Genomic DNA, 25,609 nt, shown 5'->3' on the forward strand with positions numbered 1-25,609 from the left:
TACATTTAACCTTTATTTACTCTTGGCAAATCCATGGTTCCAGTGGTATAAAGTACTTAAGTAAAAATACTTGAAAGTACTACTTTAGTAGTGTTTTTTGGGTATCTGTACTTTACTATTAATATTTTTTAACTTTAACTTTTACTTCACAACATTCCTAAAGAAAATCATGTACTTTTTACTCCATACATTTTCCCTTACACTTAAAAGTACTCATGAATTTTGAGTGCTTAGCAGGACAGGAAACTTGCCTAATTCACACATTTATCAAGAGTACATCCCTGGTTATCTCTATCTGGCAGACTCACTAAACAGATACTTTGTTCGTAAATGATGTCTGATTGTTGGAGCATGCCCCTGGTTATCCGTAAAAATAAAAAAAATACAAGAAAATGATGCCATCTAGTTTGCTTTATATAAGGAATTTTAAATTATTTATACTTTTACATTTGATACTTAAGTATATTTTAGCAATTACATTTACTTTTGATACTTAAGTATATTTAAAACCAAATACTTTTAGACTTTTACTCAAGTAGTATTTTACTGGGTGACTTTCACTTTTACTTTCACTTTTTAGTCATTTTCTATTAAGGTATCTTTACTTTTACTCAAGTATGACAATTGGGTACTTTTTCCACCACTTTATATTTGATTTGTGTACCATGGTAGCTAGTACAATGAAACAAATGTTTTTTTTTGGTCACTACAATGGCAGGAAAATACCATGGTATTTGCACCATTGTAGTGACCAAAAAAAACAGTACCATGGTAGTTTTTTCATTGTACTAACATTCCATTTTCCTGCCATGGTAGCTGCCATGGTAGTTGACCCAAAAAAACATGTTTAAAAAAAAAATAATAATTCTACCATGGTACATTTTTGTAAGGGTGACGCTACCCTACAGAGTGCTGCTGAGGCTACTGTAGACGTTCATAACAGTGTGTTTTAATCAATTATTTGGTGACTTGAATTATTATTATTTGGTGACTTGAATATATTTAGCATAGTCCTCCCCTTTCTCATCTGAGAAGCCTCCACTGGAATGTCAACATAATGTGAAAATTGTGCATTTCTACATTTTGTAGAAAAATATAACTAAGATTAACAATGGGGAGCAAGAAAATACATTCCTTTGGGCTAGAAACTCCTTGCATATTTTGAAAATCCCTGTTTTTTAAAAACTTTTTTACTTTTAATCCTACCCTGTGATGTCACAGATAAGCACTTTAGGACCTTATATTTTTAACCACAGATCATAAAAACGCGCTGTTTTCGCAATGTAGACTGGTTTAGTGCTGGAGATTATGAATAGAAGGTTCAAACGTGGCGCAATTTCCCTTTAATTAAACCAAGTCGATTATTTTTCTCCCCTCCTCTCCGATAGAGGGAGAACTTTTGGGTTTGGGTTGGTGTTTGTTTTTGTAGACTGCATTCTGAACTCGGGAGGAAGGATTCTTCGTGTGTATTCAACAAAATAACTGCAAGCTAGCTCGAAAAACGACTGCGTAAATTCACATTTAGCCAAGATTTGAAAGTAGTTACACGAATTTGGCTCCTTTTCAAATTGGTAAAAAATAATATCAGGGTACATAGCTAATCAGTCGTCGCCTGGCTGGACCTTTGTGGAGCAAGGTGCTTCTGAATAGCTAGCTAGCTAACAGGATTCAAAAGAACAACTGGAAGCTAGCTTGCTGGCTAGCCAGAAAGCCGGGGGAATCAGCACCACGGGGAGCCGGGGCCCGAGAGGGAGCCATCCAGGCCCGCGGCTTGATGTACCCTGCCTGCCTCGCCCCAGCAGCCCACAATGGGGGAGACCAAAGTCATATATCACCTCGACGACCAGGAAACACCCTACCTGGTCAAATTGGCAGTGCCCGCTGACAGGGTCACACTTGCGGACTTCAAAAATGTTCTGAAGAAACCCAACTACAAGTTCTTCTTCAAATCTATGGATGACGATTTTGGGTGAGCATTATTAGCAAGCAGCGTATTATGGTAGTTAACTACTGTATGTAACTAGCTATACTTTCAGTCTAAACCACAGATGAAATAATCATAATCTTTTTCAAAACTGTTACTATAGCCAACTAACCAACGTCTCAATGTTTCTCATCATGAATGATCATGGCTTGAGTTTTATTCCTTTGTTTAGCATTATTCGTCTCTCTGTTCTATTTATTTTTTGCTTGTGACTAACGTAAGTTAGCTGACGTTACAACAGCCAAAGTTAGGTCTGGCAGAATTAACGTTAATACATAATCGTGTAACCGACAATTATGGGTAATAGCCATGACAAAAATAATGTAAACGTTTTAATACATTTATTTTAGTACGGGGTGGATTTAACGTAATTTTCAAGTAAATATAATTTACCCAATAGCAGTTACTTATTTTACTGTACATCATTTTAGGAGTAGAACTGCAGGCAAGGAGAAACTAACGTTAAAGTAATTTCCAAAAGTTCCCAGCGGTCAAAAACATTACTTTTCGAGCTGTCGTTAAAGCTGTGTTGTATTTTTAAAAGATGCATTACAACAAGCTCAAAATATTTTGGAATAAAAATTATACATTTGACAATAACCGTGGCTATTTGCATGACAATTAATGTTACCCAAAATTCCATAATCGTTACAGCCATACACAGTCAAAATTCCCAATAATCTTGAAACCAGTATGGGACAAAGGAGATGATGAATATGATGATATCCTCTCTGCCCAGAAAACTACAATTCAAGCTACCATTCACCAGCTCTGCAAGCATTATGTCAAAATACATTCTTTACTCAACAAATACACCAGCAACTATCATAATTTACTGCCTTTAAGGCCTGTATGTACTTAAAAAAAAGTATAAATAAGCACTTACAAGCAACCAAAACATTGCATCGTTTTTTTGCAAGAAAAGGTGCATATTTTCAATTTACTGATGTGAGCAACTTAAACACCTGCACATAGTTCTTACATAGTTAGTTAATAAATAAAACATCACAATGAGTATGTTTACATGCACAGTAATAATCCAATATTAAACTGATTATGGCAGTAGGCAGATTATGCAATAGTCATGTAAACATCTTACTCTGCTTATTTTTAAACCCATTGCAGTCTAAGGGAAGGGTGGTTCTACTAAGGTATATGGAATTGTTTTAAGGTCATACCAAGTATCATTTAGCTATTTGATTTCGAATTTTAAGACCCCTTGAAGTATAATAAAAAAATATATAAAAATGTATTTGATAACCTTTATTTGACCTTACTGCAATTAGCACAAACAAAAGCATTGAATAACAGATTTGCTACATGGAACAGATACCCCCCCCCCCCCCCCCCCCCCCCCTAGAAATCGAAAGGAAGTTTGTTCTGAAGTGTCTGTCCTATATCTATCTGAGAGATAAAATAAAAATCAGGAAACATTATGAATTAAAACATTTTTTTTAACATGTATTTAACCCCTTACTTTTTGCACTAAACAGTCTCCATATATACTTCCGTTCATTTTTTTCAACTAATACCAGGGGACCTTCAGATGAGTCTTGTGAGGCCCATGGGTTTCCTAGAACAAAACTCCACAGAGGGTGTGTTCCATTAGTGTGTAGCCCAAACTTTTCGGACTCTACAGACAGCAGTTGGCAGATTGGCTGTACCGGCTTCAAACGAGTCCCAAGATGCGTGTGGGGGTCGTAGAGCAAAACGGAAAACACCATGGTGTTCGTGAGAGTCACATTTTTCCATAGAGGGGTAGGCCAAACCATTTTGGACGCTACAGATTTTGTTGGAAGACTGATTTTCGGGATGTCTCATGGTCTGACAAACACAGCTCTAACTCTGACCTTTCACCACAGATGCGGAAGTGTGACATCGGCGGATGTGGTGAATTGAGACCCTTTCAAAGCAAAAAAAACGATCTCTAGCTTAAATGGACAGATTTTATTATTATGCTAATTATATTTGCACGGGGGCCCGGACATCAACTCTAAAGGGCTAATCGGCGTAAGTTCAAAATCTAAGTAAGCATACGTTGATTAAAATACCTGGTTTTCTGAGCAATCTTTCAAATTATGAAGAAGTGTAAACGCCTTAATCGGAGTTCCAGCTGTGTATTTGATCTGTGCATGTGCTAGCACCCACCGAGTGAGCCTCCCTCTTTAGCGCGAGTGAAGTAAGTTCGAAACAACTTAATCTGTGTGTTTTAGAAGTAGTTTTCACATGCAAGCTATATGTCTGAACTCTGAATCAAATATGCTTCCCAAAAACAACATGGTTGCTGTGGTAAAACATTTATTATGATTGGTGATTTTTCTTCATTTATCAGAGTGCCATCCCGTCTGATTTCAGATCTGTCCGTGTAAACAGGATTATTATGGAAATTGTTCTTCTTGCAAAGCATGTACATGTTTTAATCTAACTATCCACAATATTAATGTAACCGTACTCTACGGTGCAGAGGGTTACATTTTAAATGTGAATGATTCTCAATGCGATACAGTTCTAGAAAAATACATCTAAATTCTTTCGCAAATGCAAAATACACTGTCTTAACCCTATAAAGGTGTGTATCAATTTCATGTTTTTTGATAATAATTTCTCACTGATATGAAAGATAAGGTCCATATCGCAAGCGATGTGTGTTAATGTTCAGACTGAGTGTCGGGGCTCTTAACAGAACTCCCAGTAATAAAGACTCCATCGTCCTATGACTCTTATGTGTAATGGAACTGAGTCATGATCAAGGGGTAGTTAGAACTAGCTACACAACTTTTCAGATTAGCAAGTAACTGCATGTTTTTCATGATCATCAAACATAAATTGATCATGTAATTTCATATAATTGAGTGTAACATTAGCTCATCCATTTGAAATGTAGCCAGTTAGCTAAGCAAACAATGTGTCATTTAGCTTGCTTCATCAGAGTGGTGCGTGGATATGTATTCACCCCCTTTGCTATGAAGCCCCTAAATAAGATCTGGTGCAACCAATTACTTTCAGAAGTCACATAAGTAGATTGCACACAGGTGGACTTCATTTAAGTTTCACTTGATCTCAGTGTATACCTGTTCTGAAAGGCCCCAGAGTCTGCAACATCACCAAGCAAGGGGCACCATGAAGACCAAGGAGCTCTCCAAACAGGTCAGGCACAAATTTGTGGAGAAGTACAGATCAGGGTTGGGTTATAAAATATCAGAAACTTTGAACATCCTATGGAGCACCATTAAATACGTTATTAAAAAATTCAAAGAACATGGCACCACAACAAACCTTCCAAGAGAGGGCCGCCCACCAAAATTCACAGACCAGGCAAGGAGGGCATTAATCAGAGAGGCAACAAAGAGACCAAAGATAACCCTGAAGGAGCTGCAAAGCTCCACAGCTGAGATTGGAGTATCTGTCCATAGGATCACTTTAAGCCATACACTCCACACTGGTCTTTACAGAAGAGTGGCCAGAAAAAAGCCATTACTTTAAAAAAAAAAATAAGCAAACACATTTGGTGTTCACCAAAGGGCATGTGAGAGACTAAAATTAAGCTTTTTGGCCATCAAGGAAAACGTTATGTCTGGCGCAAAACCAACACCTCATCACCCCGAGAACACCATCCCATGAAGAATAGTGGTGGCAGCATCATGCTGTGGGGATGTTTTTCATTGACAGGGACTGGGAAACTGGTCAGAATTGAAGGAATGATGGATGGCGCTAAATACAGGGAAATTCTTGAGACACCTGTTTCAGTCTTCAAGAGATTTGAGACTGGGACAGAGATTCGCCTTCCAGCAGGACAATGACCCTAAGCATACTACTAAAGCAACACTCGAGTGGTTTAAGGGGAAACATTTAAATGTCTTGGAATGGCCTAGTCAAAGCCCAGACCTCAATCCAATTGAGAATCTGTGGTTTGACTTAGATTGCTGTACACCAGCGGAACCCATCCAACTTGAAGGAGCTTTTGCTTTGAAGAATGGGCAAAAATCCCAGTGGCTAGATGTGCCAAGCTTATAGAGAGACCCCAAGAGACTTGCAGCTGTAATTGCTGCAAAATGTGGCTCTACAAAGTATTGACTTTGGGAGGGTGAATAGTTATTCATGCTCAAGCTTTCTGGGTTTTTTTTTGTCTTATTTCTTGTTTCACAGTAAAAAATATTTTACATCTTCAAAGTGGTAGGCATGTTGTGTAAATCAAATTATACAAACCCCCCAAAAATCCATTTTAATTCCAGGTTGTAAGGCAACAAAATAGGAAAAAAGCCAAGCCACTGTAAATACTGAGTGTACAAAATATTAGGAACACTGCTAATAGACCTGGGTGGTATACTGTATATACCCTATACCGGGGTATAGCCACTGGATGTTTTTTTCCCCAACATCGTTAACAATTTCTTTGAAGTTTTTTAATAAATTAATACTTGTTGATACTTTTGAAGTAAATTCCTGCAGTCAACTTGTGTAATACGTTAGGAGATAAAAGCAGATTGCGTTGTTCATTTCACCTGTCACATTAATTACATAATAAAGATGACCTTAGTTCTCCAGAACAGTTGAGCCAGTCAAGTGTTTGTTTGTAAATAGCACAACGTGAGAAAGCGGGAGCTGTCTATTGACAAGGGTCGCGTTTTATATTGAAAGTCATGCTTTTTTTTGTTGCTTCAATACAAATCAGCATTTTTAAGCCTTTTAATTGAGACGTTGATTGTGCATGTGTGTCATTCAGAGTGAGGGTGAATGGGCAAGACAAAAGATTTAAGTGCCTTTTGAATGGGGTATGGTAGTAGATGCCAGCACCGGTTTGTCTAAAGAACTGCAACGCTGCTGGGTTTTTCATGCTCAACGGTTTCCTGTGTGTATCAAGAATGGTCTGTCACACAAAGGATAACCAGCCAACTTGACACAGCTGTGGGAAGCATTGGAGTCAGCATGTGCCAGCATCCCTGTGGAACTCTTACGACACTTTGTAGAGTCCATGCCCTGACGAATTGAGGCTGTTCTGAGGGCAGAAGGGGGGGTGGGGACAATGGCTCTGTTTCCAACTGACATTTTAGAGGCTGACCTCTTGGTCCTCTTTGCAGTGGCAAAATGTTGCTGATTTACTCCCTAGAGGCGATTGACTCACCGGTGCGTCAATCTAAGTAACATAATATAAAATGCCTATCAAAAATCCAGCGATTTAAGCTAGAGGTACCGTATCTGTTTTTTGATATATTGCATATTTTTGATACTGAATGTTATCAGATCTTCAACCAAAACCTAATATTTATATAAAGGGAACATGAGTTTACTAATAACAAAAAAAAGTACATATTTTATTTATTTAATTAACAAATTTATGCAACACCCAATTCTCCTTTGCGGAAAATAAATTGCCCCCTTACACTCAATAACTGGGTTTGCCACCTTTTAGCTGTAATGACTGCAACCAAATGCTGTTGTTGATCAGTCTCTCACATCTCTGTGGGGTGGTTCTGGCCCACTCTTGCATGCAGAACTGCTTTAACTCAGCGACATTTGCGGGTTTTCAAGCATGAACTGCTCATTTCAAGTCCTGCCACATCTCAATTGGGATTAGATCTGGACTTTGACAAGGCCATTCCAAAATGTCAAGTTCATTGCTTTTTAACCATTTTCATGTAGACTTGATTGTGTGTTTTGGATCATTGTCTTGCTGCATGACCCGGCTGCGTTTCAGCTCACGGATGGATGGCATGACATTCTCATGTATAATTCTCTGATGGAGAGCAGAATTATTGGTTCCTTCTCTTAAGGCAAGTCATCAGCAAAGCATCCCCAAACCATCACACTACCACCACCATGCTTGACCGTTGGTATGAGGTTTTTATTGTGGAATGCAGTGGTTTGACGGGTGGTTAAGGTGATTGGTTGTTCGAAGGGGTTGAGGCCATGGCTCTGTGCAGGCCAGTCGAGTTCTTCCACACCGATCTCGACAAGCCAGTTCTGTATGGACCTCGCTTTGTGCACAGGGGCATTGTCATGCTGAAACAGGAAAGGGCTTTCCCCAAACTGTTGCCACAAAGTTGGAAGCACAGAATCGTCTGGGAAGTCATTGTATGCTGTAGCGTGGAGATTTCCCTTCACTTGAACTAATGGGCCTAACCCAAACCATGAAAAAACAGCCCCAGACCAATATTCCTCCTCCACCAAACTTCACAGTTGGCACTATGCATTCGGGCAGGTAACGTTCTCCTGGCATCTGCATAATCCAGATTCATCCGTTGTACTGCCAGATGGTGAAGCGTGATTCATCACTCCAGAGAACAAGTTTCCACTGCTCCCGAGTCCAATGGCGGCGAGCTTTACGCCACTCCAGCCGAAGCTTGGCATTGTGCATGGTGATCTTAGGTTTGTATACAGCTGCTTGGTCTTGGAAACCCATTTCATGAGGATCCCGACGAACAGTTATTGTGCTGACGTTGCTTCCAGGCAGTTTGACATACTTTTATATCAGTTTTTTTTAATCAGTTTTTTTTGAGTGGTTGCAACGATTTCGAAGCAGCGTGAATATAGGGGAAACACTTTAGAAATATTTGTGAAAGTTAGAAAAGTATATTTTCAACCACAACTCCTGCAGCCTTGTTAGCATGCTCAAGCGTACCTGCCCGAGTTAACTCACAGGACAGTGTATTATATTAGATTATGCTGTGGCCTTAAAAAATAAAAATAAATGTATTTTTTTAAATAAATGTGTAGCCCGGCAAGCTGTCGAAAGTGAGACATGCATTATGCAGCTGGTGGGAGTTGTAGTTCTAATGAAACAGTTGTAACTTTTCAGCTTCTTGCTTCTTCATAGCTGTCCAATACGTTGAAAACCGGCATATGGTATCGACACTTTGTCCAAGTTTAAACTTGTTTGACACATGCATTAAGGGAGAAAGGACCAAAATAATCGTCTCCTCTTTCTTTCTGTTGTTGTCAAAATGGAATGCAGACTGGTTGGACCCAATGGTTGGTCACTTACTCTGGAATGCCATGTTTTTCACTGGCTGGTTTACAAGCCAGCCCTTACGCCTGAAACATGTCTGAAATGGGAAAGGAACCTCTAGTCTCAAAATGAGTCCATCTCCCATCCTATCACAGGAAATGTCTTCACTTAGATTTTTGAGTGAACTATCACTTTAACATCAGGAATGTGCTTTGGATAAAGTTGGGGGTTTTAAAATATGGAAGACTATGTATCAGAGCCATGTCAGAAATAGTTTCTCAGTGTTGACCATTTTAGTGAAGTGAAACACTTGAATGGTGTGTTTTGGAGAATGGCTTAAGGCTTCCGCATGCTTCCTAGCTGAAACATTTAGAGATATTTTGTTTGTTTTTGGTGTTCGGCAAGGTTTTTTTGTTTTGTGCGCACATTTTTTTATCGTGGCAAGCCCAATGTCGGTCGAAGTCGTAGCTCCGGTGATTGGTCAACAGTAGGGATTATTCAATTAAGGGTTTGTTGTCATTCAACGAGAGACAAATCGCATATGCACATATTTTTTTGACTTGAGAAATACTGCGCCACACCTTCGTTAGATGTAAAATTGCGCGACTAAGATTTCTTCAGTCATCTTCAATTTTATTCTGACTCTTGGGGAAGTGTTTCAAAATTGGCAAACGATACTATTGCCATTTTTTTGTTTTTCAGGCGAAACTCTTTTTAAGGGAATATGCGAGCACACTCATTTGTTTTGCCTGTCTGAGTATGGTTAGGCGCAAGCCTAACTGCAGCTTGCTGACGCCTTTATGCCTAGCTGTCTAGCAAGACAGTGGAGAAATACAAAGTATTTTGCCAGATTGAGCTCCTGGTAGAATTCCAACTCCTCTGAGGGTCAGGATTGAGAGGTTCATATACAGTACCGGTGACAAGTTTGGATACACCTACTCATTTCAGGGTTTTACTTTTATTTGTACTATTTTCTACATTTTTGTGAAGACATCAAAACTATGAAATGACACATGGAATCATGTAGTAACAAAAAGTGTTAAACAAATCTAAATATATTTTTGATTCTTCAAAGTAGCCACCCTTTCCCTTGATGACAGCTTTGCACACTCTTGGCATTCTCTCAACCAGTTTCATGAGGAATGCTTTTCCAACAGTCTTGAAGGAGTTCCCACATATGCTGAGCACTTGTGGCCTGCTTTTCCTTCACTCTGCGGTCCAAGTAATCCCAACCCATCTCAATTGGGTTGAGGTTGGTTGATTGTGGAGGTCATCTGATGCAGCACGCCATCACTCTCCTTCTTGGTCAAATATGTTTGTTTTGGGTCATTGTCTTGTTGAAAAGCAAATGATAGTCCCACTAGGCACAAACCAGATGGGATGGTGTATCACTGCAGAATGCTGTGGTAGCCATGCTGGTTAAGTGTGCCTTGAATTCTAAATAAATCACATGCAAAGCACCATCACACCACCTCCCCATGCTTCGTGTTGGGAACCACACATGCAGATATCATCCGTTCACCTACTCTGCGTCTCACAAAGACACTGCGGTTGGAACCAAAAATCGCACATTTGGACTCATCAGACCGAAGGACAGATTTCTACCGGTCTAATGTCCATTGCTTGTGTTTCTTGGCAAGTGTCTTCTTATTGGTGTCCTTTTAGTAGTGGTTTCTCTTTAGCAATTCGACCATGAAGGCCTGATTCACGCAGTCTCCTCTGAACGGTTGATGTTGAGATGTCTGTTACTTGAACTCTGAAGCATTTATTTAGCCTGCAATCTGAGGTGCAGTTAACTCTAATGTAACTCTGGGTCTTCTTTTCCAGTTTCATCATAGCGCTTGGTTTTTGCAACTGGCACTTGAATAAACTTTCAAAGTTCTTGAAATGTTCCATATTGACTGATCTTCATGTCTTAAAGTAATGATGGACTGTCAAACAGGGCTCTTCTGTATAACCCCCCACCTAGTCACAACGTTGGCTCAAACACATGATGTAGGAAAGAAATTCCACAAATGAACATTTTAAGAAGGCTCACCTGTTAATTGAAATGCATTCCAGGTGACTACCTCATGAAGCTGGTTGAGAGAATGCCAAGATTGTGCGAAGCTGTCATCAAGGGTAGCTACTTTGAAGATTCTCAAATATAAAATATATTTTGGTTTGTTTAACACTTTTTTGGGGGGTTACTACATGATTCCATTGTGTGTTATTTCTTAGTTTTGATGTCTTCACTATTATTCTACAATAGAGTAAAAAATAAAAACCCTTGAATGAGTAGGTGTGTCCAAACCTTTGAAACTGTATTTGATTTCAAACCGGTCTGCAAATTGCACTGAAGAACTATTGACATTGTGTTAGATTGGAATTTGAGACTGCAGGTTTGTTTGTTTTGTGTTGAACAAAAATGTATACGCAACAATTTCAAAGAATTTACTGAGTGTCAGTTCCAATAAGGTAATTGGTCAATTGAAATAAATAAATTAGGCCCAAATCTATGGATTTCATGTGACTGGGAATACAGATATGTATCTGTTGGTCACATATGCCTTTTTTTTATTTTTATTTAAAGGTAGGGGCGTGGATCAGAACCAGAAAGCCAGTCAGTACCTGTGACCACCATTTTTCTCATGCAGCATGACATATCTCCTTAGCATAGAGTTGATCATGGAATGTAGTCCCACTCCTCTTCAATGGCTGTGCGAACTTGCTTGATATTGGTGGAAACTGTAACATACTGTCGTACACGTCGATCCATAGGATACCAAATATGCCCAATGGGTGACATGTCTGGTAAGTATGAAGGCCATGGAAGAATTGGGACATTTTCAGCTTCTGGGAATTGTGTACAGAACCTTGTGACATGCGGTCTTGCATTATGCTGAAACATGAGGTGATGGTGGTGGATGAATGGCACGACGATGGTCCTCAGGATCTCGTCACTGTATCTCTGTGCTTTCATATTGCCATCAATAAAATGCAATTGTGTTCGTAGCTTATGGCTGCCCATAACACAACCCCACCACCACCATGGGGCACTCTGTTCACAACTTTAACATCAGCAAGCCGCTCGCCTACACAACGCCGTACGCTGTCTGCCAATTGCCCAGTACAATTGAATCCCAAATGAATCCGTGAAGTGCACTTCTCCAGAGTGCCATTGGCCATCGAATGTGAACATTTGCCCACTGAAGTCAGGTCAATTCTTCGGATGTGCAAACCCATAGTATCATCAGCTGTCTGGGTGGCTGATCTCAGACCATCCCGCAGGTGAAGAAACCGGATGTGGAGGTCCTGGGCTGGTGTGGTTACACGTGGTCTGCAGTCGCGAGGCCGGTTGGACGTACTTCCAAATTCTCAAGACTTTGGCGGCGGCTTATGGTAGAGAAGTGAACATTCAATTCTCTGGCAACTGCTCTGGTCGACATTCCTGCGGTCTGCATGCCAATTGCATGCTCCATCAAAACTTGAGACATCTGTGGCATTGCACGTTTTAGTTGCTTTTTATTGTACCCAGCACAAGGTCCACCTGTGTAATGATCCTGCTGTTTAATCAGCTTCTTGATAGTCCATCCACCTGACAGGTGTGGCATGTCTTCGCAATGGAGAACTAACAGGGATGTAAACAAATTTGTGCACAGTTTGTGCGTATGGAACATTTCTGGGATCTTTTATTTCAGCTCATGAAACATGGGACCAACACTTCACGTTGCGTTTTATATTTTTTGTTCAGTGTGGTAACTTAACTACCTAGCACAGTAATGTAACAAATGAGAGTGCAGAAGCTGGAAGCGTTAGACCAATATAGTTTTTACCATCAGACTAATTATTAGAATGTCTTTGTGGTATTGGTCCAAAGCAGGGATTTTAGACTGTTTTCCTATTGTTGGGACCAGGAGTATTTGTATTTTTAAGTGTTTTTGCATTCCTTACCAGCATTTGTGTACACATGGTGAGTCAATGTTGTTCTCTCTTTCCCTTGCAGGGTAGTGAAAGAAGAGATATCTGATGACAATGCCAAACTACCTTGTTTTAATGGCCGTGTGGTATCTTGGGTAAGCGTGCGCACCCACTTCATCTTTGTCTTAAGTGTTTGTCAATGACAACCATCTGTTGGGGATGCTATTGACCCCAAACAGCATTCTGTCCCTAGAGAGAAGCCCCGCCCATCTGTCTGATAATATCATTACTACATAATGATGTTAGGAATAACAGTGACACGCACACACTTTCTCTCACGCATTCTGTATCTCGTCAATCTTTCTAACTCCCTTCCAAATACACTAGTTATTTATGTCTTTGTAAAACTCCTACATTTCTCATCTCACACACGGACCAATGATTCCAATCTCTCTATGACTGAGCCATCTGGTTCTTTGCTCTGCCTCCTCTTTATACTCGGTTTCTCCGTTTTGAGATCTGATTAAGAGAAACTGAAATCACAGGATCGTAGACATCACTCCAAAATAAAGGGCTTCACTGCGCCTAATGAGGAGATTGAATCACAAGTCACAGAGCGGCGAAATGAAGGAGGGGTTTGTTTAAGAAGGAAATGGTTCGTGAGGGGGGAGGCCAACCTTGTTACTATAACTATTGAAATCTTTGGGCCCTAGTTATTGGCTTTATTCCGTACAGTGCGTGGTCAGGAAAGGACAGTCGTCTCTGTTCATGTTTCTGTACGTTTATCTCAGTTTTAATGTCACGTGCACAAGTGCAGTGAAATGCCTTTCTGGCAAGCTCTATATCCAACAGTTTAGTAATCGACATCAATGTAGTGCTGAAAAGAACATGAGGTAGAACAAAAATCTGTCTGGATGTGTGATTGGCCTTGCCTCTGTCTCTGCCTATCTGATCAAGCTAGTGAAGTTCTAGTGAAATGTTTGGTATCCAGTGTGTCTCTCTGTCACCTAGGTTACAGACCTGGCTTGCTGTAAAATGTATTTGTAAAAAAAAAAAAAAAAAGCTGCATAGTGCATGTAAATCAAATTTGAATGATTCTTAGATTGAGGATGTGTGATTCTTAGGGTCTCAAAGTTGGTCTGTCTACCTCTGTGTCCTCAGCTGGTGTCGGGGGACGGTGCTCACTCAGATGGTGGCTCTGTGGTCGAGAGTTTGTCCGAGTTGCCGCCACCCCCCCTGGAGAGGACTGGGGGCATCGGGGAGTCCAGACCCCCCTCTTATCAGTCAGTTCTCTCTAGGTTGTGTGTGTTTAGCTGTGCGCACACATTTTGAATTTGTTTGCATTTCTGTTTGGCTATGTGTGAGAGATGTGCGTGTGAGTAAGTGGGTTTGTCTCCGAATGTCTTTATAGGCTTAGTCTTGATGAATAATCTCCATTGTGCTTCTAATATCTGCTGAATAACCATGACAACACTGAGCACAACAACATTTTCTCAATGTGGAAATAATGATCTCTGTGACCCCCCCCCTTTTTTCCTCCCCCTCTCCATTTCTCACTGCAGCGGGAAGGCCACAGGTGGACGAGACTCGTTGGACAACGAGACGGAGACGGGCTCGATGGTGTCCCAGAGAAGAGCGAGGGAGCGACCGCGCCGGAAACACACTCGCGAGCATGGTCAGAGAGCAGTCGGCGGCCCTCCAGTTCCTCTCACTCAGAATTTCTCAACTATACTGTCCAGTTCCCTGCCTGACACAGGATCTAGCCTAGTTGTTGGATAGGTGTATGAGCTGTACAGCCATATTCCACCCAGACTAACAAGGGGCAATGTGGAGCTATTACCATCGCTTTATACCTATCCAAACTACATGAAGTTCCCAGAGGCTGATTAGGAACTGGGCATATAGCGCTGTGACTGTGAGCCCCTCCCCTGTGTAACTCTTGTCACCTCCTCTCTCACCCCCTGCAGGTGGGAGGAATGGCTACTCGAGGGTGGGCCGAGGGGCGGAGCTGGGCCAATACGACAGCTGCTCGTCCTTCATGAGCAGCGAGCTGGAGTCCACCAGCTGCTTCGACTCTGAGGATGACGACGCCACCAGCCGGTGAGAACTTCCTAGATAACCATTACGCAACGTTCCGCCAACCTTCACTTTCTTGCCTCCTGCATATTTGACTTAATACCTTTAGTTCTCGCAGGTTCTCCTTACCGTAACCCTATTGAACTTTGTCCCCCAGGTTCAGCAGTTCCACGGAACAGAGCTCCTCTCGCCTTATGAGGCGACACCGCCGGCGCCGCCGGAAACCCAAGACATCCAACATGGAAAGGGTGAGCTGGGCAGACACACGCCAGGGTTTCCGTGGCCAAATAAAATGAAACGCCAATAAATATAATTGTTGCCTGCCAAATTGACCGTGAGAACAAAACAACTGTAGGCAGGCTATCAGTGCGTCCCTTGCTTGAAAATCCGACCATAGAAACGTGGAGGCAAATATTTTATAAAGACTTCATAGGCGGCACGTGTGGTTTTTAAAGTTTAGGGAAGCATGCAGTTTATCCTACGATTTCTACCGATCTGTGTGCCAGTTGTGATTTTCACATGCGCGTTTCCGTGGAACCGGTTTCATTTCAATAACAATGTTTTAATTTCTTAAATCATTGTCACGTGGTTAAAGGGATACTTTGGGATTTTGGCAACGAGGCCCTTTTATCGACTTCCCCAGAGTCAGATGAACTCGTGGACACCATTTCTATGGCTCCGTGTCCACTATGAAGTTAGCGTAATGACTGGAAGTCTATGGGTATCTATTTCTCAAATGACCTGTAAATTAAGGTCTCCCCGGTCACGTTGTCCGGTGCCACACACACTTTCTTACCTCTCTCGCCCCCCTTTCCCTCTTTCTAGTCGTCATCATTCAGCAGCGTCACAGACTCCACCATGTCACTAAACATCATCACTGTCACTCTGAACATGGGTAAGTATTTCTCTGTGGCTGTCTTTCTCGCTCCCTCTATTCTGCGGTCTCTGTTTCCTGATAACTTGCAATAAAGCTTTACATAGACCTCCTGACCACTCATTCTTTTTCGTTGTCTTTCTCTCTCGCTCTGCCCCTCTCTCTCTGCCCCTCTTCCTCTCTCTGTATCTCTCTCTCTCTCTCTCTCTCCCCCCTCTATAGAGAAGTATAACTTCCTGGGCATCAGCATCGTGGGGCAGAGCAACGAGAGGGGCGACGGGGGCATCTACATCGGCTCCATCATGAAGGGAGGGGCGGTGGCTGCAGACGGCCGCATTGAGCCTGGAGACATGCTACTGCAGGTGCGTGCTCATATTTTTTATTTTCTTTTTTTTTCACCTTTATTTAACCATGTAAGCTAGTTTAGAACAAGATCTAATTTGCAACTGCGACCTGGCCAAGATAAAGCATAGCAGGGTGAACAGACAACACAGAGTTACACATGGAGTAAACAATTAACAAGTCAATAACACAGTAGAAAAAAAAGAGAGTCTATATACATTGTGTGCAAAAGGCATGAGGAGGTAGGCGAATAATTACAATTTTGCAGATTAACACTGGAGTGATAAATGATCAGATGTTCATGTACAGGTAGAGATATTGGTGTGCAAAAGAGCAGAAAAGTAAATAAATAAAAACAGTATGGGGATGAGGTAGGTAAAATTGGGTGGGCTATTTACCGATGGACTATGTACAGCTGCAGCGATCAGTTAGCTGCTCAGATAGCAGATGTTTGAAGTTGGTGAGGGAGATAAGTCTCCAACTTCAGCGATTTTTGCAATTCGTTCCAGTCACAGGCAGCAGAGAACTGGAAGGAAAGGTGGCCAAATGAGGTGTTGGCTTTAGGGATGATCAGTGAGATACACCTGCTGGAGCACGTGCTATGGGTGGGTGTTGCCATCGTGACCAGTGAACTGAGATAAGGCGGAGCTTTACCTAGCATGGACTTGTAGATGACCTGGAGCCAGTGGGTCTGGCGACGAATATGTAGCGAGGGCCAGCCGACTAGAGCATACAGGTCGCAGTGTTGGGTGGTATAAGGTGCTTTAGTAACAAAACGGATGGCACTGTGATAAACTGCATCCAGTTTGCTGAGTAGAGTGTTGGAAGCTATTTTGTAGATGACATCGCCGAAGTCGAGGATCGGTAGGATAGTCAGTTTTACTAGGGTAAGTTTGGCGGCGTTAGTGAAGGGGGCTTTGTTGCGGAATAGAAAGCCGACTCTAGATTTGATTTTAGATTGGAGATGTTTGATATGAGTCTGGAAGGAGAGTTTACAGTCTAGCCAGACACCTAGGTACTTCTCGCGATGTCCACATATTCTAGGTCGGAACCATCCATGGTGGTGATGCTAGTCGGGTGTGCGGGTGCAGGCAGGAACAGTTGAAAAGCATGCATTTGGTTTACTAGCGTTTAAGAGCAGTTGGAGGCCACGGAAGGAGTGTTGTATGGTATTTAAGCTCGTTTGGAGGTTAGATAGCACAGTGTCCAAGGACGGGCCGGAAGTAAACAGAATGGTGTCGTCTGCGTAGAGGGGGATCAGGGAATCGCCCGCAGCAAGTGCAAAATCATTGATATACACAGAGAAAAGAGTCGGCCCAAGAATTTAACCCTGTGGCACCCCCATAGAGACTGCCAGAGGACCGGACAGCATGCCCTCCGATCAGAAAAACCGAGGCTACTGAGTCTGCCGATAAGAATATGGTGATTGACAGAGTCGAAAGCCTTGGCAAGGTCGATGAAGACAGCTGCACAGTACTGTCTTTTATCGATGGCGGTTATGATATCGTTTAGTACCTTGAGGCTGAGGTGCACCTGTGACCGGCTCGGAAACCAGATTGCACAGCGGAGAAGGTACGGTGGGATTCGAGATGGTCAGTGACCTGTTTGTTGACTTGGCTTTCGAAGACCTTAGATAGGCAGGGCAGGATGGATATAGGTCTGTAACAGTTTGGGTCCAGGGTGTCTCCCCCTTTGAAGAGGGGGATGACTGCGGCAGCTTTCCAATCCTTGGGGATCTCAGACGATATGAAAGAGAGGTTGAACAGGCTGGTAATAGGGGTTGTGACAATGGCGGCGGATAGTTTCAGAAATAGAGGGTCCAGATTGTCAAGCCCAGCTGATTTGTACGGGTTCAGGTTTTGCAGCCCTTTCAGAACATCTGCTATCTGGATTTGGGTAAAGGAGAACCTGGAGAGGCTTGGGCGAGTAGCTGCGGGGGGGGGGGGGGGGGCTGTTGGCCGAGGTTGGGGTAGCCAGGAGGAAGGCATGGCCAGCCGTTGAGAAATGCTTGTTGAAGTTTTCGATAATCATGGATTTATCAGTGGTGACCGTGTTACCTAGCCTCAGTGCAGTGGGCAGCTGGGAGGAGGTGCTCTTGTTCTCCATGGACTTCAGTGTCCCAGAACTTTTTGGAGTTAGAGCTACAGGATGCAAATTTCTGCCTGAAGAAGCTGGCCTTTGCTTTCCTGACTGACTGCGTGTATTGGTTCCTGACTTCCCTGAACAGTTGCATATCGCGGGGACTATTCGATGCTATTGCAGTCCGCCACAGGATGTTTTTGTGCTGTTTGAGGGTTTGGGACTCTTTGTCACGGCCTTGAAACCAGAGTGAATTAAGTGGCCCCCATTGGACATAACAGCAGGGTGATCAAACGGTTGAAATCAGGGTTGTGTTCACGAAGCACCAAATGGAAGAAAATCGACTGAAGCAAAGGAATCTACCGAAATATGTCCAATAAGAAAATGCTTGTTTTTGTTTCCAGTTTCGAAGCATTTTGCTATGGTGAACCCTAGTGAATACGACCCACTTTAGCCCGGCTAAACTCGACCCCACGATTTACGATGGAGTTGAGCAGGCAACTACTGTGGGCGGACTGGAGCGCTGACGTCACATAAAATGACGTTATTATCAAAAACGACTGATTTCAGCACCCAGAACAGCCCACAATTACCCAGAACAGCCCACAATTACCCAGAACAATGCCATAGATTGACTGAGAGACTCTCTCCGCCCTCCTAACAGGTGAACGACATCAACTTTGAGAACATGAACAACGACGACGCGGTTCGAGTGCTGAGAGACATCGTACACAAGCCAGGGTGAGTCACACACCAACAAACACACTCAAGTTATCACAAGTCTTAGGACTTATTAAACCTGTATTTTTAGCTTTCACTATCTTTTGGTGTTGTATTTCATCTGTAAAAAGACAGGTGCAAGTTTTGCCACTTTGCCTAAGCTGTATAAACATGGCATTGTGAGCATTGTCAGCTCTGTGTTAACTGTGTGTGTAAACTCTGTTTACAGCCCCATCACTCTGACTGTGGCTAAGTGCTGGGACCCTAACCCTCGGAGCTGCTTTGCTCTGCCAAGAAGTGAGTATTCACCTGCCGTGCTTCCTCTCACAACACACCCACAAATGTAAGACTTAAAAAAAAAAAAATTGTGTGTGTTTCGTGAAGTCGATGTACTACGTCGAACCCCCCGTTTTTTTTCTCCCCCTACAGGTGAGCCAATCCGGCCCATTGACCCTGCTGCCTGGGTGTCCCACACTGCGGCGATGACGGGGGTGTACCCTGCTTATGGCATGAGCCCATCGATGAGCACGGTCACCTCCACCAGCTCCTCCATCGGCAGCTCCGTCCCCGAGACCGAACGTGAGTCCCACACCTGGGTCCACACCCTGTCAAAACTGACCCAGTTAAACTGTATTTAAAACACTCTCAATCTTGCTTTATAGTGTCATGAAATCTACAGTTGAGGACAGGCTAGTATGTGACGGAGCACATGATATAATGTCTGTCACAAGTTCAGCTAATATTTGAAAGTCCCACAAAATTGCCATATACTGGAAGAACTCCGTCCTATCAAAACTGCCGCACTGTCCCGTTGTAAACCTGTAAACCACGATACCTACCTTCGCTAAGCCCAGTAACCCACCTCCCGATTTTGCTCCTCGCAGGCTTCGACGATTTCCACCTGTCCATCCACAGTGACATGTCAACTGTCGCCAAGGCCATGGCTTCCCCGGAGTCGGGCCTGGAGGTGCGAGACAGGATGTGGCTGAAGATCACCATCGCCAACGCCTTCATAGGTATGCTCACTCTCCTTTTCCTCTCGGTCTCGCTCTACCTCTCTCTCACCGTCCGTCTTCCTGTCCTCTGGTTTTTCACTTTCTCCTTTTTGTCTAGTTGTCTTTCTATAATGCCCCCATTTTATGCCTGTCTTTGTCTCTTCTACCTAGTTTTTGGGTTAATTGCCATGGAATGTGTATTTTGTGTCTAGACTCGTATGTTTTGTGTTTCTGTATCCAAAGGCTCAGATGTGGTGGACTGGCTCTTTCATCACATGGAGGGATTCTCGGACCGACGGGAGGCAAGGAAGTACGCCAGTAACCTGCTCAAGGCCGGCTACATCCGCCACACCGTCAACAAGATCACCTTCTCTGAGCAATGCTACTACACCTTCGGAGACCTCTGTGGCAGTGAGCGTTTTCACTAGATCCTCATTGTATTTCATGGTTTGAAAACAAAAGCCATAGTCCCTATCCCTTCTGTGTTTGCAGACAAAACAGCAACATTGATATTCATGATAACTCGATCTCTTTCTCTCTCTCTCAGACATGACCCACCTCTCTCTGCACGACCATGATGGCTCCAGCGGCGGGGCGTCGGACCAGGACACCCTGCCCCCTCTGCCCCACCCTGGGGCTGCCCCCTGGCCCATGTCCCTGCCCTACCAGTTTTCCATCGCCCAGCCCTACAACCCCCAGCCCCAACACGACCTGCCACAGGGCTTCCCAGGAGTAGGGGCGGGCAGTGCTGGCAGCCAACACAGCGAAGGTGAGGAGAGCTGGGACTCACCAGCGGTATTCAATCATACCCAGACACTAAGAGAGGGGGAACTAGTTTGAATTAACCAACACTACGGCCACTTTGTAAAAAGAAAGTATAAAATTATTTTTTTTTTAACGAAAAAATCTAGCATAATACTATCGTAAAAATATTTTCTAACTTGTTGGCCAGTAAATATCAATGAATCTGTTTGCCCAGGCATAAATCATAAATCTCTCCCATGAGCCTACCCCAAAACGGAGTCACTGCTTCTTACATCACTGCACTAGCATGCCTGACAGAGCTCACAGTGTAAAATGATGATATAGAAAAACTTGATAAGATTAATGACAGGAGTATTGCAGTAATAGATAATGTAATTTTAATGTATGTCTTATACAGTAATGCACGCAGCAAAGCCAGAACATACACCCAGTCATTCATAAAACACTTGCAGTTATGTATGAAGGATAAATACTTTAGTGTGTGTGGACACCCCTTCAAATTAGTGTATTCGGCTATTTCAGCCACACCCGTTGCTGACGGGTGTATAAAATCGAGCACACAGCCATGCAATCTCCATAGACAAACATTGACAGTAGAATGGCCTTACTGAAGAGCTCTGACTTTCAATGTGGCACCGTCATAGTATGCTACCTTTCCAACAAGTCAGTTCTTCAAATTTCTGCCCTGCTAGAGCTTCCCCAGTCAACTGTAAGTGCTGTTATTGTGAAGTGAAAACGTCTAGGCATAACAATGGCTCAGGCGCGAAGTGGTAGGCCACACAAGCTCACAGAACGGGACTGCCGAGTGCTGAAGGGCGTAGCTTGTAAAAATAATCTGTCCTCAGTTGCAACACTCACTACAGCATTCCAAACTGCCTCTGGATGCCATGTCAGCAGAATAAATGTTTGTCAGGAACTTCATGAAATGTGTTTCCATGGCCGAGCAGCCTCACACAAGCCTAAGATTACCATGCGCCATGCCAAGCTTCGGCTGGAGTGGTGTAAAGCTCGCCGCCATTGGAGCAGTGGAAACGCGTTCTCTGGAGTGATGAATCACGCTTCACCATTTCGCAGTCCGACAGACAAATCTGGGTGTGGCGGGTGCCAAGAGAACACTACCTGCCCCAATGCATAGTCCCAACTGTAAAGTTAAGTGGAGGAGGAATAATGGTCTGGGGCTGTTTTTTCATGGTTGGGGCTAGGCCTCTTAGTTCCAGTGAAGGGAAATCTTAATGATACAGCATACAATGACATTCTAGACAATTCTGTGCTTCCAACTTTGTGGCAACAGTTTGGGGAAAGCATTTCCTGTTTCAGCATGACAATGCCCCTGTGCACAAGCGAGGTCCATACAGAAATGGTTTATTGAGATCGGTGTGGAAGAACTTGCACAGAGCCCTGACCTCGACCCCATCGAACTCCTTTGGGATGAATTGGAACGCCGACTGCAAGCCAGGCCTAATCGCCCAACAACATCACCCAACATCTCCTTACTAATGCTCTTGTGGCTGAATGAAAGCAAGTCTTGCAGCAATGTTCCACCATCTAGTGGAAAGCCTTACCAGAAGAGTAAAGGCTGTTATAACATCAAGGGGGGGGATGTGGGGTGGCAACTCTATATTAATGCCCTTGATTTTGGAATGAGATGTCTGACGAGCAGGTGTCCACATACTTTTGGTTATGCAGTGTAGTTGGATACTAACACACTTTCTTTGTTTTGCTCCCGTCTCCAGGGAGCAGCGGCTCCAACTGCAGTAAGACCGAGGGCCGAGGCGGTGCCGGGGGCTCCAACAAGTCGGGTGGGAGTGGCAGCGAATCAGAGATCAGGAGCCATCGGGTCCCCAGCGAGCGCTCTGCGGCCCCTAGCGAGCGCAGCATCCGCAGTTCCTACAGCCATCGAAGCGCACACTCGTCCCACTCACTGGCCTACAGCCCTGGCTTGGTCTACGGCCCCCCAGGCCTGCCTCCTAACCCCCCCCACCTGGCCACAGCTGCTCCAGGAGCCCCACCAGGCCGACAGCTGGCCAACGCTCCCCCAGAGCTCACCGGCTCCCGCCAGTCCCTGCGCATGGCCGTAGGCAACCGCGGCGAGTTCTTTGTCGACGTCATGTGATGCAGGTTATGTCATAGGCGCACCACATAATGGTGGTTAGGGATTTTTTTGTTTAGTGCTGAGGGGGACAGACAGGAGGAGGAAGTCTCTAGAAAATCACAGTTGGGGTCAATGTCATTTCCTTTTGAATTGCCAGAATTGAAATGGAATTGAGCCCAACCCTGCTGGAAATGTCCTCTTGCTCTTGTGCTCCTGAGGGTGTATCTGATTCGCTATACTTTCTTCAGTGAAGAACCCCCACCCTCGCAGATGGAATAAAAGCGCCTTTTCTCAGTTTCCTCCCTGTGAGACGAGTTGTGCTTGGGTCGTGACAGGGAGGGAGGCCTGGGGAACAGCTGGGGATGACTTGCCGCTTTTCTACGTGGATGTTTTTCATTTGTTCTTTTCTCCAGCTCCACGTCCTGTCCTCCCCAACCTTAGTCCGCCAGAGACAAAGTAAAAATAAAAAAAACTCCTCTCTCCATACATCCTTTCACCTAAAATTTGAAAATGAACACTAACCTTTGAACCTTACATGTACTTTTGTTTGTTTGTATGACTATGAAAAAGAATGAAAAGTTAAATAATGTAGTGCAAAAGAATTGAGGCCCTTTCTGTTCTTATGTTTTTATCATAGCTGGTCGCCGATACATGTAGTTTCTTTTTCAACACTTAACATGAGCTTCCAGCTTAGACTGATTTAAAAGTACATTTTCGTCTTAAGTTTTCTTACCAACTCTTTCACACTACTCCAGTGTTTCCCAAACTCGGTCCTGGGGGCCCCGAAGGGTGCACAATTAGCTTTTTGCCCTAGCAGTACATAGCTGATTCAAATAATCAATGTATCATGGAGCTTTGATCATTTGAATCAGCTTTGTAGTGCTACGGCAAAAAAAAAAACACTGCACCACTTGGGGGTCCCCAGGATTGAGTTTGGGAAACACTGCACTACTCTTGAGAAAATGTATTTTTATTTATAAATATAGTTTTATGACTTTAAGTTGGTTGTTGTGTTTTTGTGTGTGTGTGTGCGCGCAAGAAACCTGGAGTTTTCCAGGTGGGCGTAGGGACATTATTTGCACAAGCAAGGAATTTCAGTCTGAGAAGGAATGTGAAGGCAATATAGCTTGCAGATGTGTGCGTAGGCTTGACCTGACCATGTCTATTATTTTTTGTATGTTCAAGCTTCCTTTGAACTGGGTGACCTGCTGCATCATCAAAAAGTTTCCAATTGTAGAGCTCTAGATTTGAGGACACTTTTTTATGAGGGGAATATGATATGGGAGCATAACTTGAAGTATTTTGAGATTAATTTGGTAGGTGTGCATCATACATGAATCTGATGTGGAATTCCTACATTATGTAGGGATACAATTGAATGTGCAGGAAATGAAATATTTGTTGATATCCTGCTGCAGTAGGCAAAAATAAATGACCAATGTGCTTATCTTCAGGGTGCGGTTTGCCCATTCCCAGTTCAGTTTAAACCCACCCACCATATCTTTATTTTATTAACAAACAGAGGAATGCGTACATACAAACTTTTTACATTGCCAGGAATCCTACATAAACTAGCCTTTTTCCTTGTTTCGACCATGACTTTTGTCAGTCGTGACAGTGGTCTAGGAACATATAGAGAAGGAGTTGTCCATAATAATAAATAAACTCCTCCCGAAGTGCGAGGCATTTCATTGTCTGCTTTCTCTGACCTGATGGGAGATCAAAGCAGTGGTGGAGACTGAGTGGGGGTCTGAATTGGAGATTGTTGCGTTTTTATCGCTGTGTAGCGCGTTCGTACAGTAGATGAGGGGGATCCAATCGAAGTAAACTCTTAAATTGTACACTGAACAAAAACAAACGTAACATGCAACAATTTCACATATTTTACTTAGATTGTATAATGAAAATCAGTCAATTGAAAATAAATTCATTAGGCCCTAATCTATGGATTTCACATGACTGGGAATATTTGTTGGTCACAGATACTTTAGGGAAAATAGGAAGAAAAAAGTAGGGGCGTGTATAAGAACTAGTCAGTATCTGGTGTGACCTCAATTTGCCTCATGCAGCACGACACATCACCTTCACATAGTTGATAAAAAGTGTTGATTGTGGCCTGTGTAAATGTTGTCCCACTGTGCAAAGTTGCTGGATATTGGTGGTAACTGGAACACGCGGTCTCAGAGTATTCCAAACATGCTCAATGGGTGACATGTCTGGTGAGTATGCAGGCCATGGAAGAACTGGGACTTCTTCCAGGAATTGTGTACAGATCCTTGCATTATGTAGAGGTGGTGGCGGCGGATGAATGGCACGACAGTGGGGCTCACTGTATCTCGTCACGGTATCTCTGTGCATTCAAATTGTCAGTGATAAAATGCAGTTGTGTTCGTTGTTGTAGCTTAAGTCTGCCCATACCATAACCCCACCATTGGGCACTCTGTTCACAACATTGACATCAGCAAACCGCTCGCCCACACTACGCCATACACGCTGTCTGCCATCTGCCCCGTACAGTTGAAACCAGGATTCACACATGAAGACCACACTTCTCCAGCGTGCCAGTGGCCATCGAAGGTGAACATTGGCCTACTGAAGTCGGTTACGACCCTGAACCGCAGTCAGGTCGAAACCCTCGTGAGGATGACAAGCATGAAGATGAGTTTCCCTGAGACGGTTTCTGACAGTTTGTGAAGAAACGCTTCGGTTGTGCAAACCCAGTTTCATCAGCTGGTCTCAGACGACCCCGCAGGTGAAGAAGCCAGATGTTGAGGTCATGAGCTGGCGTGGTTACACGTGATCTGCGGTTGAGGCCGGGTAGGCATACTTCCAATTT

General features: G+C 43.4%; 1 protein-coding gene across 1 annotated transcript; it reads left to right on the top strand.

Moving 5' to 3' along the window:
* The first annotated feature begins 1,386 nt into the window (after positions 1–1,386).
* LOC139387041 (segment polarity protein dishevelled homolog DVL-3-like) lies at positions 1,387–23,773 on the top strand. Its single transcript, XM_071133013.1, has 15 exons — positions 1,387–1,969; positions 12,916–12,985; positions 13,992–14,113; positions 14,393–14,505; positions 14,798–14,930; positions 15,064–15,154; positions 15,732–15,801; positions 16,003–16,142; positions 18,866–18,942; positions 19,151–19,218; positions 19,351–19,500; positions 19,806–19,937; positions 20,160–20,327; positions 20,464–20,685; positions 22,415–23,773. The coding sequence occupies exons 1-15, from the start codon at positions 1,809–1,811 to the stop codon at positions 22,792–22,794; spliced, it is 2,097 nt and encodes a 698-aa protein (XP_070989114.1). The 5' UTR covers positions 1,387–1,808; the 3' UTR covers positions 22,795–23,773.
* Positions 23,774–25,609: the final 1,836 nt, after the last annotated feature.

The sequence above is a fragment of the Oncorhynchus clarkii genome, chromosome 28, assembly GCF_045791955.1.
Source record: "Oncorhynchus clarkii lewisi isolate Uvic-CL-2024 chromosome 28, UVic_Ocla_1.0, whole genome shotgun sequence".
NCBI classification, from domain to species: domain Eukaryota; kingdom Metazoa; phylum Chordata; class Actinopteri; order Salmoniformes; family Salmonidae; genus Oncorhynchus; species Oncorhynchus clarkii.